We start from the raw sequence: 17,021 nt of genomic DNA on the forward strand, positions 1-17,021 counted from the left end.
TGTGAGGCTGCGTAGATTGCTCTAAATTTCGGTCAAGAGTACGTCGGGCTATGCTCAGTGTAGGGTTTAGTAGTTAAGTCAAAAAAGTAGCCGGAAAAACCTCGCGTGATTTGTGCACAAGCCCACAGGCGAAACGAGGGGGCTATTAATTAGTTACTATCAGGTACATTACAAGCATAAGGGAGTACCATCGCAGCGCTTTGTACGTCTTTTTACTTCAAAACCTATGGTTCAAAAGTTAGGGCCCCCGCCACATATTTTTTTCCTTTCGGAGCAATTATTTCCGAAAATATTAACGTAATCAAAAAATGTTTGTTGGGGACCCATATTTGTTTTATAAGACCTATCCAATGATACCCCATACTATTGGGTCAAATAAAAAAAAAGTTTTTTCTTAATGTTTTTATTTTACCGTTCTGTCGCCATGCATTATTTATCTGTTCATGCCAAATTGCAGCTTTCTAGCACTAACGATCACGGAGCAAAGCTGAGGACGGACGGAAAGACGGACATGGAGAAAATATAAGGGTTAGAAACGCTTAGAAAGGGTGACTACGAAACCCTAAAAGAAGGAAAAAATTATAATAACTAGCACAACCTTTCAAAAACTTGTCTGAAAGCTATCACATTTTTTTACAGAAATCAACTTTTTTTAGAGTTGGTTGGGAACATTCATCAGTAGGTATATACAAACAAATACTAATATACTTAAACAACATACACCTTACATCTTAAAAGAATACGATCCATCGGGGGTAAAAAGAGCGAAATTTTAAAGAAATGCGAATGAAGTTATAATTTGCAAAGCATCGCGCCCGTACGATTAAGTACAGGGCTATAACCGCGAAAATCGAAGTTCGCAAATGCGGGCATTTTTCTCTTCCACTTTAATAGTAGTAGTAGTAGTAAAAAATTAAGATTACTAATAAGTTTTGGTTTCTTTGTTCAGTATATAATATAATAAGTATTAATATTTAAAAATATTAGTGGTAACACGTTGTAAAAAAAAAAAATGTAGTGCTAACCACCAATTATCTGTTAACCTGTTGCTACCGGTGGGAACCTATAATTGGCTCTTTGTTATCTATATATATAACTATTGTACAATCTATAGCTGTTGGTTCTCCGAACAATAAATAATAATAAAATAATAATAAAATACTTTATTGTACAAAAAGAAACATAAAACAGGAAAGAACACACATCATTTGTACAACGGCAAACTTATTCCTTTCAGGGATCTCTTCCAGTTAAGCTTTGAGCAATTGAGGAAGAATTGGAGAACGGTAAACATCAAAACTGTACTAAACGGCACAAAAGAAAATATTTAATTTCCTAAAATATAGGTACACCTATAAGTCCTATAAGTCCTATAACCTACAATATATAAATACGCCGTCATTGGAATAGGTAAAAGAAAAAGATCCCCGCAATTTGCGAATTTCGGTTTTCGCGGTAGGCCCTCAGGTCCTAAAGAATAGGTAAACGAGATGCAAGGGAGAGTGCTATAAATGCATTGAAATCATTTAATATTTATTAGGTCATTATGATATTTTAGGTCAATGCTAAGCGCTGAAACGCTGGTGGCCTAGCGGTAAGAGCGTGCGACTTGCAATCCGGAGGTCGCGGGTTCAAACCCCGGCTCGTACCAATGAGTTTTTCGGAACTTATGTTCGAAATATCCTTTGATATTTACCAGTCGCTTTTCGGTGAAGGAAAACATCGTGAGGAAACCGGACTAATCCCAACAAGGCCTAGTTTACCCTCTGGGTTGGAAGATCAGATGGCAGTCGCTTCCGTAAAAACTAGTGCCTACGCCAAATCAAGCGGACCTCAGGCTGTTGTAGCGACCATTCGGCTATGTACATAAAATCCAGGTCCCATAAATTTAAAGCATACCTACTTAGGTATGCTTTAGGGTCGCTATAACTGAGATCGTAATAAATGTAATCCAATGTAATATCAATGTGCACGTAAAGTTCGCAAAAAACTTTTTACTTGAGTAAGTACAAGATTCATGTGGATATAGGGAGCGTGCATGAACTGTAGGAGGCAGCACAGGAGCTGTCAGATTTTTGGCGCGAAGCGTAAATGTGATGTTTATTGTTCCGATGTAGCCCATAAGATGGCAGAACCTACTATGCACAGGAAAACACTTGGAAGTGTAAATGTGCCTGTTTATGGTTCCGATTCAGACCACAAGATGGCAGACCCTCCAACGCGCACGGTCCCTATATAGCGATTTCGGTTGTAACGCCGCATTGTGACGGTTTTTAATGAAATGTAACAAACTAACTAACATCTTGACAATAGAGGCTTGTTCAGATATTTGTGAGCACCGTGACCGCCCATATATCTGATGGCAACTGTACGAATATACGAGTGACATGCACAAACGATGTTAAAATGAAAAAGTATAATTTAAATAGGCAAAGAGCTATAAAAATATAGTAATAGATGTCTCTCGCCTTTAATTTAGCAAGAAAGCTTAAAATTGGCAATATTATAAGGCAACGCGAGCCCGCCTCATTATTTATAATAATTGGGTGAAAACGGATAAGGAGGAACACGAAGCGAGTGCGTCGCCGGAGTGAACGGAAAAAACCGGTCAAGAGCGAAACGGTTAAAGGGTTCCAAGTTCCGAACTATGAGAAACAATAGCTACCAGCGACAGAACATTTATAGACAAGTTGAGTAAATTTTTAACTACTAAAAACGGTCCGCATGAATGACACTTATCTGCCACGTAACGTATCACTGATAGTTATCCCGTCTGAATAAATATACCCGACTTGGAGCTTTGAATATTAATATTCACCATAACACAATTTCCCACTATTAAAAAAGTTGTGATTGGTCACTAAACGTTTTGATTTGCTAAAATAATAAGTATTTGTTATAAGTGTTTGTTGTAGATGGCAAAGTTGTTGTTCAACTGCTCGTGCTAATATTGACTACCCGAGCAAGCGAAAGATTCCAAAATTTATTCGAAAACTGGAATCTTAAGCGTTGCGTTGTTAAGGCACGAAGGTGAAACAACCTTTGCCACCAAGTGAAACACAATATTTTTCAGCACACCAATGCGAGGAAAATACTAACCGTAAAATATCAAACAAAGTGAATCCAAATGAACGTTATTAAATATTTATCATTAAAAGTCATCACTTATCATTTAAAAGTCAAGCTAATATGCAACTTTCCCATCAGTTTTTGAATAATCAAGAGAGCCTTTAACAGCTGGTGTGGTGAAAAATGATATATTTAAAAAATCTCGTGCAGCATTAAGCCGGCTACACACGTAGCTATAATTATATCGTAGCGGTTTCGGACTGTTCAGATAAATTAAAGGTTTAATATAAATTGAAACTGCCACCGATTGATAAATCTGCGCAAATCAGTTTGCACCGACTAATCGCTGCGATATACAGTTACGTGGGTAACCCGTATTTGACGTTAAGCTGCGCGCAGCATGGCCGAGTTGCTCGAAACACACATGAATACACGTGGGGTCATGTTTGAGGTCTGGTCAGACTTATTCAGTTATTCTAATTCGTTGTCATTTACGCTATATCGACATCTAATCAAACAAAGTGGTGGGCAAAGGGTACTTAATTATTTAATAATTGGGTAAAAACGGATAAGAAGGAACACGAAGAGAGTGCGTAGCTAAAGTGAACAAAAAAACGGGCAAAGAGACAGATTCGAGATCGGGAAACAGCATCTACGCGTCATTGACTCTTTTATTAATATTATGGGACAATCTTACACGAAAAGAGCTGACAAAAAGCTAGGAGTACCCTATGTTAAGGCTGTATCCTAGGTTCAATTCTACTTTTAGTTTACCTATAATAGCTGAACCGCTTTAACACGTTCACAGTTCAGTGCCCCATATATGGGTCACGCTGAACTATCTCCACACGTCCGTGCCTCACATAAGGGTCACAAAGATACGACAACCTCATACTGCGAGATAATATAGGGATAATTCTTATATAGGTAATAATATTTTTGGCTAGTTAGACAACAGCATATATAAAATTATTGTTGTAATTCGAGTGCGTGCTTGTTTTTTTCTTAGCGACCCATATGTGGAGCATGGACGTGTGATTGAAGTAATTTGCTTAGACGTACGAGAAAATGCATACATGTAGTATGGGGACTGTTAACGTGTTTAAGAGTTTTTTTTTATACTACGTCGGTGGCAAACAAGCATACGGCCCGACTGATGGTAAGCAGCCTCCGTAGCCTATGTACGCCTGCAACTCCAGAGGAGTTACATGCGCGTTGCCGACCCTAAACCGGCTTCCCCTCTCGTTGAGTTTTCAAGTTATAAGGTTCTCTCGTCCCCGCAGACCCCTACTACAAGCCGTAATTCATCACGGCCGTTGCCGGGGACTGATCATCGCGTTATGTGATCGCTTTACCGTGTGCTGACATGTTAAGGATCGAGTGCTAGCAGGGTTATGTACTACAAACGATTTACAAACGGCGGGAAAACTAGATATTAAACATTATTCGTAAGAGGGTCGTAAAGCCAGGAAATTAGAAAGAAACAAAGGATATGGCGTGGCGCACCGCGTAAATTTTGCGATGGAAGATACAAAAAATAAACAAATATTAGGGGACATCTTACACAGAACTTAGCCCCAAACTAAGGAAAGCTTGTTTAATATTTTGTTCATCAGATCCATTGACTATATCATTAGCTATTTTATATATCTTTATATATTTTTAAATATCTGTATCTTTTTTTTACGTCAACGTAGAAGTTTGATTTTTTCACAGCTTCAAAGGACTGTACATGTGAGTATATGGTTTTAATTTCAGCTCGCTACCTCTACTTCTACCTCTATGCGTTCCCAAGATAAAGGGCCTTGACAGACAGCCGGACAAAGTGATCCTATAAGGGTTCCGTTTTTAGGGTTGCGTAGCCAAATGGCAAAAAACGGAACCCTTATAGATTCGTCATGACCGTCTGTCTGTCCGTTTATGTCACAGCCACTTTTTTCTGAAACTATAAGAACTATACTGTTCAAACTTGGTAAGTAGATGTAGGTATTCTATGAACCGCATTGAGATTTTCACACAAATATAGAAAAAAAAAACAATAAATTTGGGGGGTTCCCCATACTTAGAACTGAAACTCAAAAAAATTTTTTTCATCAAACCCGTACGTGTCTGGATAGGTCTTTAAAAATGATATTGAGGTTTCTAATATCATTTTTTTTCTAAACTGAATAGTTTGCACGAGAGACACTTCCAAAGTGGTAATATGTGTCCCCCCCCCCTGTATCTTCTAAAATAAGAGAATTATAAAACTAAAAAAAATATATGATGTACATTACCATGAAACTTCCACCGAAAATTGGTTTGAACGAGATCTAGTAAATAATTTTTTTTTAATACGTCATAAATGGTACGGAACCCTTCATGGGCGAGTCCGACTCGCACTTGGCCGCTTTTTTGTTTGAGGTACGGTACCAAAGAAAGAAAAATCTTTACAGACATTCAAAAATAAAATAATATTTTTTTTGCATGCATAAAATGCAAAATGAGTAAGAAATGAACTCAAAATATATAACATATTTTACTTTTCCAATTTAATCTTCGTGGTTCTCGGTTTAAGGTTCGCGGGTTCAAATCCTGGCTCGTACCAATGAGTTTTTCTGAACTTATGCACGAAATATAATTTGATATTTACCACTTGCTTTTCGGTGAAGGAAAACATCGCGAGGAAACCTACACACATCTGCGAAGAAATTCAAAGGTGTATGTGAAATCCCCAATCCGCATTGGGCTAGCATGGGGACTATAGCCCGAGGCCTCTCGCACATGAGAGGAGGCCTGTGACCAGCAGTGGGACGTATATAGGCTGAATTATTATTTATTTATTATTAATTTAATCTATCAAATAAAAAAGGCATGCAAGACTTCATACCAAACTGAATAGAAAAATTTTAAAGATAAAATTCTTGGTTAATTTATAATATAGTTGAGTCGCACTACGTCGCACCATGAAAAACGTGAATCATATCATATATCACTGCATATTTTATCTTCATTCGAAAACAAAACTTCGTAGCTAATAATGATAACCAATCATTTCTAATTTACCTAAAAAACCTCAACGTTGTAAAACATTTAATGTATCAATACATTTATTTTTCTAGCTATTACAAACTCGATAGCTTCATACGTTACATACAAACCTACACAAATATGTGTAAGAATGTTTTCGTTCATAACTTTTTATATTCATATTTATCGTTAAGTATACTTGAATCGTTATGGTTATAGTTCATGGAAATCCGGGAAGGAATGATGTGGTTTTATCGTAAAAAAGTTTCATATAACAGTAGATTACTTGACTCGCGATTTCATGACTTACTCAATATACTTAAGAGGGAAGAATAGCTTTCCGATCCTACCGAAATAACGGTACTTTTTCTATGAAATTCCATTTCGGGAAAAACGGTTTCCACTAACTGAATCTTAGCAAATCACTTTGATTTTGATGTCGATCGCTCCAGCATAATATGTTCTAGGTTTCTAGATTTCGCTTATAAAAAATTGTATTATTAATTTCGAAAAAGAAAAGGAAAACCTATAAACCTAGTTTTTCATTGTGTCAATATCATGCCAAAAATCATGGAGAATGAAAAATATTTGGAAGTGTTAAAACGTTTTCTCTTTTGATGGACGATCACGTGGTATCTTCATTCTTAAGCTCGATTCAGATTCAACAATTCGTTTCAGCGTTATCTTATTGTGTTACGACGTAGTTACGACCTTGGCGATCGCTTACGTTGATTGGTGCATGCTAAATGAAGTAAAAGCTGTGCGTGAAGTACCAATTACCAAGACGATCGTCAAGGCTGTATTAAAACCATAACATATTGTTAAATGAGAAGCGACCGTCTAGTTTTTTTCTTTGCCTATTTAAGTGTCCCACTGCCGGGTAAAGGCCTTTCCCCTGGTCCTCCATAACTCCTGATTTTATGCTGTCTCCGGCCAGTTGTAAAGAAAGGTATCAAAGTCGTCTCGCCATCTCCTCCTGGGCCTGCCCCGTACACGCTTCTCCACTGGGATCCACTTGGTGGCTGTGTTAGCCACATGCATATGTATGCATGCGATAGACGTGGCCTAGTCCCATTTGAGCCTGGTGGTTTCTTGCCAATGTCAGCCGTTGTTTTGGTATTGTAGTTTATTTTTATGTAAATTTATAGCTTTTCTTTGTTCGCACAATAGCCGTAACAGCCATTTAAATCCAGTTTAAACGTAATATTATCGGCGAAAGTACGGTACTTAAATAATAGAATGGATTTTCTAAATGGGATACGTGGTGGGACAGAAAAATCTAGTTCAAGTACCGGTGAACTAGGGTTACTATGATTTGTATGGTATCATTGTTCATAGGTTTTTAAACTATAAGGAATTAGTTTCAAAACCTGTTCTGAACGCTTTCAATATGTATTTCTGCTTAGGTTACCAACCACATCATCAAGTTCTTAAAGCTCGCGTTCAAATCCAACTAAATATTCCTGATAAATCGATGATCATATCAATGTTACCCTGCGAATCAAAATACGCAGTTTACGGTAAATTGACGTTTAGTATAAATCTTTATAAAATAAAATTTTCCCGTCATTGCACATCACGGCTGAGCTCAACTAAGCGATATTTAGCATTAAAGCATCTAAATTCATGCAGTACCTATTTAATAAAATATTTTTGTACAGACGGCGATGTAAAAAGAATATTCCCTTTTCCACCCACACGAGCGGTGTGGCGAGCACGTTCTACACATTTATACAGGATGTTTAAGACAATGCATGGAGTAATCTGCATGCAATAAAGCTGATAATTCAGCGTATACACTTTAAATCTTTTGCTATAAATATTCTTGTATCTTTTGCAAAATAGGTAACTACAAGTACAAGTATATCTTTGCATCAAGTCATAGAAATCTCGTAACTTGTAAAATAAGTGGAAGTATTTCTAATAAAATAAGATAGTATTTAAGCTTTTTAGCGATAAGACCGCCTGTTGTTTACCTCTACTTGTGCTGCTATTTTATTTCTGTACTGTTTTTTTTTTATTAAGGTGTGTTGTGTTTTCAAATGGGCAGCCTATTTATACTGCTGGGAATTAATTATCTCTGTATTTTTTTTTATTAAGTAAAAATACGTACAGACAAATCAAAAAGTCAAATCGTAGCGCATTTAATGACGGGCCAAAGCCTTTGCCACCCTCGAATACGTGAATACGAATATTGACGCGTAGTTTGTTCCGTTACTTTTGATGCTGATTGTACCCATTTACAGTGAAATAAAAAAATATTGGTAGCCATTAAAATAAAACCTGCACGGAATTATGATGCTCAATGCGCGGAAGATAATATAGAAATAGAAATATTTTTATTTGCAAGAAATGTGCTAGATAAGATTAGATCAGATGGTAACACGCATTTCATACCGAACATCATATCTCGCCGAGTATCCCTGCAAATTTTACCTACAATCTCAGTACAATCTAGTATTTCATCATTATAACATTTATAACCTATATACACTAACATTATTTACAATAAAATTACTAACAATATAATATTGCCAACTCAAAATCGAAACAATATAATGAAATATATAAAATATATTGCGATGTAGATAAGGAAGCTGGAAGGTACATAGACCCCGCGTTATCCTTTCACGGCCCATAAAAACTTGGACCGGAAAACAAACAGGGAATTCACATTTAGAGACTTGGCGCTATTTTTACCGTTCCAAAAAAGGAGAATTTTACCGATAATAATATATGTAAAGTGTAAATGATTTTCCGTTTATAAAAAAAATACCTGTTTTCCTTCTTGTGTAGTAAGTGGAAACAGTTGTTATCGAGTAATTGAAATAATAGCGTCTGTAGGGTATGTATGGAATAAATTAAATACCTAATAAATACAATACAGTAAATTGTTATATAATAATAATAATAATAAGCGCTTTTTCAGTCGGCTCACAAAAGTCCTTAACAGTCTTTTGTCAGGAGGCAACAAAGTGCGCGCCTTCAACGCCTGGGTAATGCCCCTACTCACATACTCCTTTGGCATACTAAGATGGACTCAGACCGAGCTGGACGCCTTGGATCGGAGGGTCCGACTACTGCTAACCACACACCGTAGATTACACCCACGCTCGTCAGTTATGAGATTGTACATCCCACGGAAATGTGGAGGTCGCGGCTTCCTAAACGCCAAAGATCTCCATAACCGCGAGGTGTGCAATCTCAGGAATTATTTCCTTAACAACGAGTGTGGGATGCATCGTGATGTGGTGGCAGTAGACAGGAACCTCACGCCGCTCTCCTTGGCAAACGAGAACTGGCGCAAACCTGTGGTACTAAGTACTGCGGATCGCAGGGCGGCATGGGAGAGTAAGGTGCTACACGGGCGGTTCTACAAGGCCCTCACGGGACCCGACGTGGACCTGCTCGCGTCGGTGAACTGGTTACGATTCGGGGACCTCTTCGGAGAAACCGAAGGTTTTGCCTGTGCAATTGCGGACGAAGTGATGATGACGAACAACTATCGGAAATATATCCTGAAGGACGGTACGGTCGACATTTGTCGGGCATGCCGCCGTCCCGGAGAGTCACTCAGGCATATCATTTCCGGTTGTTCTCATCTTGCTAACGGCGAGTACTTGCACAGACATAATCTCGTAGCCAGGATTATTCACCAGCAACTTGCTCTTCTATACGGCCTTGTGGACCGCGAAGTACCGTACTACAAGTACTCAACTGCGCCAGTTCTCGAAAATGGTCGTGCCACGCTCTATTGGGATCGATCTATTATTACTGACAGGACTATTGTAGCCAATAAGCCTGACATCATGATAATAGATCGATCGCAACGCCGGGCCGTGCTCGTCGACATCACCATCCCCCATGATGAGAATCTCGTGAAAGCCGAGAAGGACAAGTCCAGTAAGTACCTAGACTTGGCTCACGAGATAACCGCCATGTGGGATGTCGATTCGACGATCATTGTCCCGATAGTCGTGTCAGCGAACGGTCTCATAGCGAAGAATCTCGACCAACACCTAGAGAGACTCTCGCTAGGTGGCTGGATCAAGGGTCAGATGCAGAAGGCAGTAATTTTGGACACGGCGCGTATAGTACGTCGGTTCCTCTCTCTGCGGCCCTGACCACCGGCAGCTTGGGCCCTGCCCCGCTGCTGGCGGCACTCTAGGTTAGGTTTTTTATAATGTGTTTATATCTTTTGTATTGTTTTGTACGTGTTTTTATATTTTACTTTTATATCCATATTATAAAAAATCCTAACCTAAGATATTGAATGAATAAAGAGAATAATAATAATAATATAATAATTCAGCCTATATACGTCCCACTGCTGGGCACAGGCCTCCTCTCATGCGCGAGAGGGCTTAGGCTATAGTCCCCACGCTAGCCCAATGCGGATTGGGGACTTCACATACACCTTTGAATTTCTTCGCAGATGTGTGCAGGTTTCCTCACGATGTTGTCCTTCACCGAAAAGCTAGTGGTAAATATCAAATGGTATTTCGTACATAAGTTCCGAAAAACTCATTGGTACGAGCCAGGATTTGAACCCGCGACCTCCGGATTGAAAGTCGGACGTCATATCCACTCGGCTACCACCGCTTATTATTATTAGTTTTGAAATAGGTAGACCAACTATTTTTTTGTTTTTATTTGTCCTATAAGACCGTAGTCAAAAGTAAAACAAATTGTTAGAAAAAATATTGATACAAATTCTACAAGCACAAATTATGCAGCTATTTACCACAAAGATATTCATTCAACAGAACAGAACATTTAACTGAAAACCTCCTCCTTTCGAAAGTCGGTTGAAAATGCTTGTTTCAATACATTTAATAAATACTTTAAAACTTTTGTTTAAAAAATATTCATATATAAATAACAACGAGTGACAAAATAAAAATTATCCAAATAGCAATGAAAACGACTTAGTGTCTATGGAAATCCTATGCTAGTTTTAATGCTCACAAGTGTACTTAAAAGCGACTGCCACTGTCTGTATAGTTTATAACACGGACAAATGCACGTTACATAAAAGCTTTTACTGGTTTTAGGCTAATGTTAGGGATTTAGGGTTTTAGTCGAGCGTGCATGATGTATTCGGGTAAAAAACTGGTGGAGTGTGCAGATTTCGCCAGTCACCCACTTATGTTCGTGATAAGGAATATTTTATATCAGACGCGGCTTGATTTTATGGGCCTGCAATAAACTTTGAATAAATTGCGTTAATATTTTTACAAGCCTATAATTATATTTATTATTGTACAGTTCAGTTTTGAACCATTTCTTGGCATCCGATTGAGTAAAAAGCTTATGAAATGACAGTGATAATAAATCATACACATTATGGTAGGTAACAAGCATCCGCACCACATCCCCTGGACTTTATCGTAAGCCTAGCGCTGTTAGCTACGACAGCTTCACCTCTTGTGGTAACACTCCTTCAAGATTTTTTTATGTTCCATCGTTTCATCAATGAATTCATATACTGATTTCATTTCTTCATCATTTTAGCCATCATCTAGACCACAAGCCCTGGACCCTGCCGCGAGCCTGGCTTCGACAACTTCACACATCATACACACACGAGGTGTGTGTATGATGGTGGTTTTACGAGGTGTTTCTCTAATCAACAATTAACAACATAACCTGGACTCAGTCGTGAACCTAGGTGCCGTCTGCGACCACTTCGCACCTAATGGTAATAACACTGTTTCATCAATGTCACAAATATTAACTTCATTTCCACATAATTTTTTGCCAGCATCCACACCACATGGCCTGGACTCTGCCGCGATTCTAAATAGATCCATCAGCGACAACTTCGCCCCTGTTAGTAACACTCCTTTACGACACGTGTCTTTGTATCACAGAAACTTTTCTACAACAGATTCATATACTTACTTCATCTCCTCATCATTTTTAGCGAGCATCCACACAACATGCCCTGGACTCTGCCGCGATCCTAGCGCCATCAACTGGGACAGCTTTGCCCCTGGTGGTAACGCTGGCCGTCTCGGAACCTGTCCCGTCCACGTGGAGATGGCCAGCATCTCGGGACACTCCTTCACGAGGTGTTTTTGTGTGGCCATGCATTTGCCTGATGCGTCCTGTGAAAGAATACATAGTTGAGAAAAGTGTTTTGCCAAGACCGTTCTGTAGGTACACAATATTCTTTATGTTTTTTTGTTGCCTTATTTAGTATAAGGTCTCGTGCCCGTATAAGTTTAGTATAAGCCCGCGCCATGCATGCATACATTCGGGTAACAATGGGTGCCTGTTTATCCCGTAACTAGGGTTTGCACGACGGATCTGAAATGTATGGAAAGATCTAGATCCGGATAATTTCGTACATTTCTGATCCGGATTCCAAACCTTACACCCCATATTTATGCTTACAGCGTATTTTCGAATAAGTGTGAACACTACCGCTGGTAGCATAGCACTAAGAGCATGCGACTTTCAGTCCAGAGGTCGAGCACCGGCTCGTACTAATGAGTTTTTTGGAACTATCATCACACATATCATTTGATATTAACTAGTCGGTAAAACATGGTGAGGTACCCGGACTTATCCCAATAAGGCCCAGTTTCCCCTCTGGATTGGAAGGTCAAATAGCAAAAATTAAAGCTGCCAATTCTTGTGATTAGTTGCCAACCGGACCCCGGGCTCCCGTGAGCCGTGGCAATAAAAGCAGGCACGCGAAGTTTGGCGTGAGCGTGACTTTAGTATCAGATTGGTATCATACGTCGGAAATATTAATTAAATCCATGTAATTATCTTGTAGGTAAAGGATAACATGAAAGCGCTCTCTCGCGAAATGTCTATGTAGCGCAAAACATGCCAAACCTCCGTTTAATACAAATTTTCACGCTCGAAAATACCTGGTAATTACACTTTAGTATCAGTAAACATGTTGCCTTTCAGCGCAAAGATGCGTGAAATAAAAAATGTTAAAACGGGAGTGTAACTGATGGGGCGCTGTCAGGTTGTGTTTTTTCATTAGATGCGCGAGCGAAAACGAGTCATGTTATTTGGTAGAACCAGCGTAAAGTGAACTTGAGATCCGTAACGGGGTGTTGTTTTAGAACAAATGTCTTCAGCGAACGGCCTCTCTATTCTATTCTATTCAATAGTGACCCAGACAAGGAGGCAGGACGTCTCTTGTTCGAATTCTGGTAAGGGCATTTATTTGTGTGTTCTTTTAAATATATTTGTTCCTCTTTGAGTCTACATATATCTATATTCGATTATGTATACCGTCGTCTAGTACCCAGAACACAAACCTTATTGAGCTTATTGTGGGACTAGGTGGATTATGTAAGGTTTTCCCATGATATTTATCTATTTAATTATACATCCATAGAAGAAAGACGCCTTTCACGAACCACCATCTCCTAACCTAAAATCTCGATAACAAATGAACTTGACAAGGGAACTTTCAGATTAAGATTTTAAGGTAGAGTACCTGTTTGCCTTAAAGGGTCTAGCAGGCTAAGGATGGAAAAGAGGCCCCATGTGACGGATTGTTATAATGTTATTTGTTGGCTATCTTATAATATAGAAACACCTTAACTTTTCATTTGAGATATCGTTTTTTTTAGCAGGGCAGCATTTTGACATGACCTTGAAGATCGCTCACGGTGATTGGTGCATTCGAAATGAAGTGAAAGATGTGCGTGTGATCATATCAAAACCAGATCATAACTACAACAAATTGTTAAATTGGAATTGACCTCCGTTTATCCGAGCGACCAACCAACCGCGGCGGTCGTCAAGCGCCTGGAATCACATGGGTGGTCTCGTGCGTGTTCACAACTGGCGCGTTAAAAGCAGCCTGTTTTATCCGACTAGCGAAGAAGGGGTATGTTTTAATGGGTTAAAAAGCGGGGTAATTTTGAGAATGATAAATATTTATAAAACTAGAAGCACTTCATACTTTAACAACACTTAAGACGAACGTGGAGGACCGTGCAAAATCACCTTATCATAAAAACGTAGTCATCATTTTCACAACATTATTGAAAATATTTTGACACAATTTGTTGTATAGGGGAAGTATGTACAAAATGACACATATGTACAAAATGGTACAGGCGGGTTATTTTGAATTTGGCGGACTTTAACACGACACTGACAGTGTCCTCACGCTGCCATATTGGTTTTCTATAACCTGCCACATTTTGAATACATCCCTTTCATTCGTCTGGGTGTCATGGCCGAAGACAGGTATTCACACGTCGCGAGTTTTTTTCATACCAACATAGTTTTGGTTCAAATGATAAGTTTTTTGTTATTGTACCTAATCAAACGTACAGGTTTGATTTTCGGATTTTTAATTATTATAAGAGTTAGGAGCATTCAAAAACTTGTATGAAATCTGTTTTTCCCTCGTAAATTTTACAATAATTAAAAAAATCGTAAAAAGTCAAGCGTAGGGGCATAGCTATGGTTAATATACATCAAATTATGTACCAATATTTTCCATAATGTCAATATCCAGTAAATAATTACTGTTGCAGAGTAGCTGTTGCCGCCGCGGTATGTTAAATTTTTCTTGATAAAACGAGTGACGGACTGAACGTCTTAAGAGGGAAGCTTACGACGTGATCGTCTGCGTCCATGTAAAAAGAGAAAATGTTTTTCCACTTCTAAATATTTTCCATTCTCCATGATTTTTTAGTATGTTATTGACACAATGAAACATTAGGTTTATAGGTTTTCATTTTTCGAAATTTGCAAATCATTTTTTTTTTAAAGCGAAACCTATAAACCTAGAACATATTATGCTGAATCGATCGACATCAACATCAAAGTGATCTGTTAAGATTTAGTTAGTGGAAAACGTTTTCTCCCGAAATGGAATTTAATAGAAAAAATACCGTTATTTCGCTAGAATGCTGTAATGCGGCGGCAAATGACACTCATTTTATCAAGGAAATTGAGAGTAAAAACGGCTGCAACTTCAACTTCAACTTCAACATTTATTCAGCAAATAGGCCACAAGGGCACTTTTACACGTCAACATGGAATTTACATACAAGCAAAAACAAGCACATCAACAATTAAGTATAAAATACAATTCTTTGAAAATATTAATGCAAACTACTTAAAGTATTATTGTTTAAAGAAAAAGTAAGTGAATTATTATTATTTCTTAGAGATGTATAAAGTCTCTAAATGTCGAATTACAAAAAAATTACTAAAATAATAATAATACTAATAGAAACAAAAAGATACAAACTAAATACTAAAATTATTTAGAGGTGTAAATATCTCTAAATGTCAGAACTAAATGACTGAAAAAACTCACTGAATTTAATCTGTTACTATAATCATATTTTATTCTATGTTTGATATTGTCAATTGATTCCTTTTAACATTGAGGATCTATTTAGGTATATAAAAATAATGAACTTTCTACATCAACAGACTGTAACCCGGTATTTCATCGTTTTTATTCAAGGTTCTAACAAATTCGTAATAAAATAATAATTTGTTTATAAAAAACCTGCATACTATTTTAAATAATTTGTGTACGAAATTTAAATAGAATCACATTCATTGCTACCGGCCGCCGATCATTGGTGATAAAACAACGCAACGTAATGGTGTTTGGGGATTTTAGAAATATCGCGATGAATATTAGTTGCCTGTGGAAAGAAAAGTACAGTCAGCAATAAAAGCTTGTACCAAAAATGTTTTTTTTTTTTTTTTGCCAAAAAATTATTTATTTAAATTATTTTGTCGATGTACGATCGTCATCGTCTTGGCTATTACTACTATGTACTTAAACTATACTCAATTTGTTTAGCAACTCGCGGCTCTATCAAAGCTTTTTTACACTTTCCCTTTTCCTTCGTGTAGGTACAAAACTCGTATATTTACTATACTTGTAATATTAATGGTATATTATATAAACGTCTCCGCGAGCAAACGACGCGACATTAGCGGCCCACCTCGTCACTCGCGCTCATTTCACAACAATTCGCACCTAACACGCGTCTGAATATTGCTTGATATTGCGCTGACGTGTGGGTTAGGTAAGTACACGCATATTCGCATATACGTTGGAGATATGATTTTGATTACGATTGAACGTCATAATCGTGACAGTATAGGTCCGACCACACTGCTGCTTAAAAAACGGTGACGTTACGGAATCGCCTTGACGCATCGTAAGCAGCACCGCTGCTTAAATAAAAACTTTTTACACACTCCTTAGGAAACTTTATTCATATGGAGTTATAGGCAGAGCGCTGAATTTGTTGGAATCTTATTTGGATGGAAGAATCCAAAGAGTGGACGTGAATGGAGAACGATCTCCTGGGTCACTGGTTTCTTTGGGCGTACCCCAGGGCTCCATATTAGGGCCCTTCCTGTTTCTCATTTATATGAATCATTTACCGTATTTAGTGAAGGACCACCATGATATAGTACTGTTTGCTGACGATACTTCTCTCATCTTTAAGGTCAAACGACCCGAAGATGCCAACGTTCATGTAAACAGTGCTATATCAAATGTAGTGCAATGGTTCAACGTCAATAACCTAATGTTGAATGGGAAGAAAACTAAATATATAAGGTTCGTAACTACCAATGCCAAAACTACACAAACGACGGTCACCATCAAAGATGAGGAACTAGAACCAACTAGCAGTACAGTATTCCTAGGTTTAACATTGGATGCCAAGCTGCAATATGGGGTTCCCACATAAATATTCTCGCAAACAAGCTCAGTTCTGCGGCGTTTGCAGTATGTAAAATACGTCACTTAACAGATGAAAAGACAGCTAGATTGGTATACTTTGCCTACTTTCATAGTATCATGACATAGGGCATCTTGCTTTGGGGTAGTGCTGCTGCTGTCAACGCCATTTTTGTACTGCAAAAGCGCGCCATACGTTCAATATATAAAATGAGTGCTAGAGATTCGCTTAGAA

The 17,021-nt window shown here is 38.1% G+C and overlaps 1 protein-coding gene across 2 annotated transcripts in view; it reads right to left on the reverse strand.

Annotated features, from left to right (window-relative positions):
* LOC133528602 (uncharacterized) overlaps nt 1–17,021 on the reverse strand; it is a 150,067-nt gene that overhangs the window by 26,363 nt on the left and 106,683 nt on the right. For both annotated transcript variants that reach the window (XM_061866047.1, XM_061866046.1), the window contains one exon: nt 11,983–12,188. In XM_061866047.1, the coding sequence (XP_061722031.1) occupies nt 11,983–12,188 (206 nt within the window). The remainder of the gene's footprint in view (nt 1–11,982; nt 12,189–17,021) is intronic.

Source organism: Cydia pomonella, chromosome 19, assembly GCF_033807575.1.
Source record: "Cydia pomonella isolate Wapato2018A chromosome 19, ilCydPomo1, whole genome shotgun sequence".
NCBI lineage: Eukaryota > Metazoa > Arthropoda > Insecta > Lepidoptera > Tortricidae > Cydia > Cydia pomonella.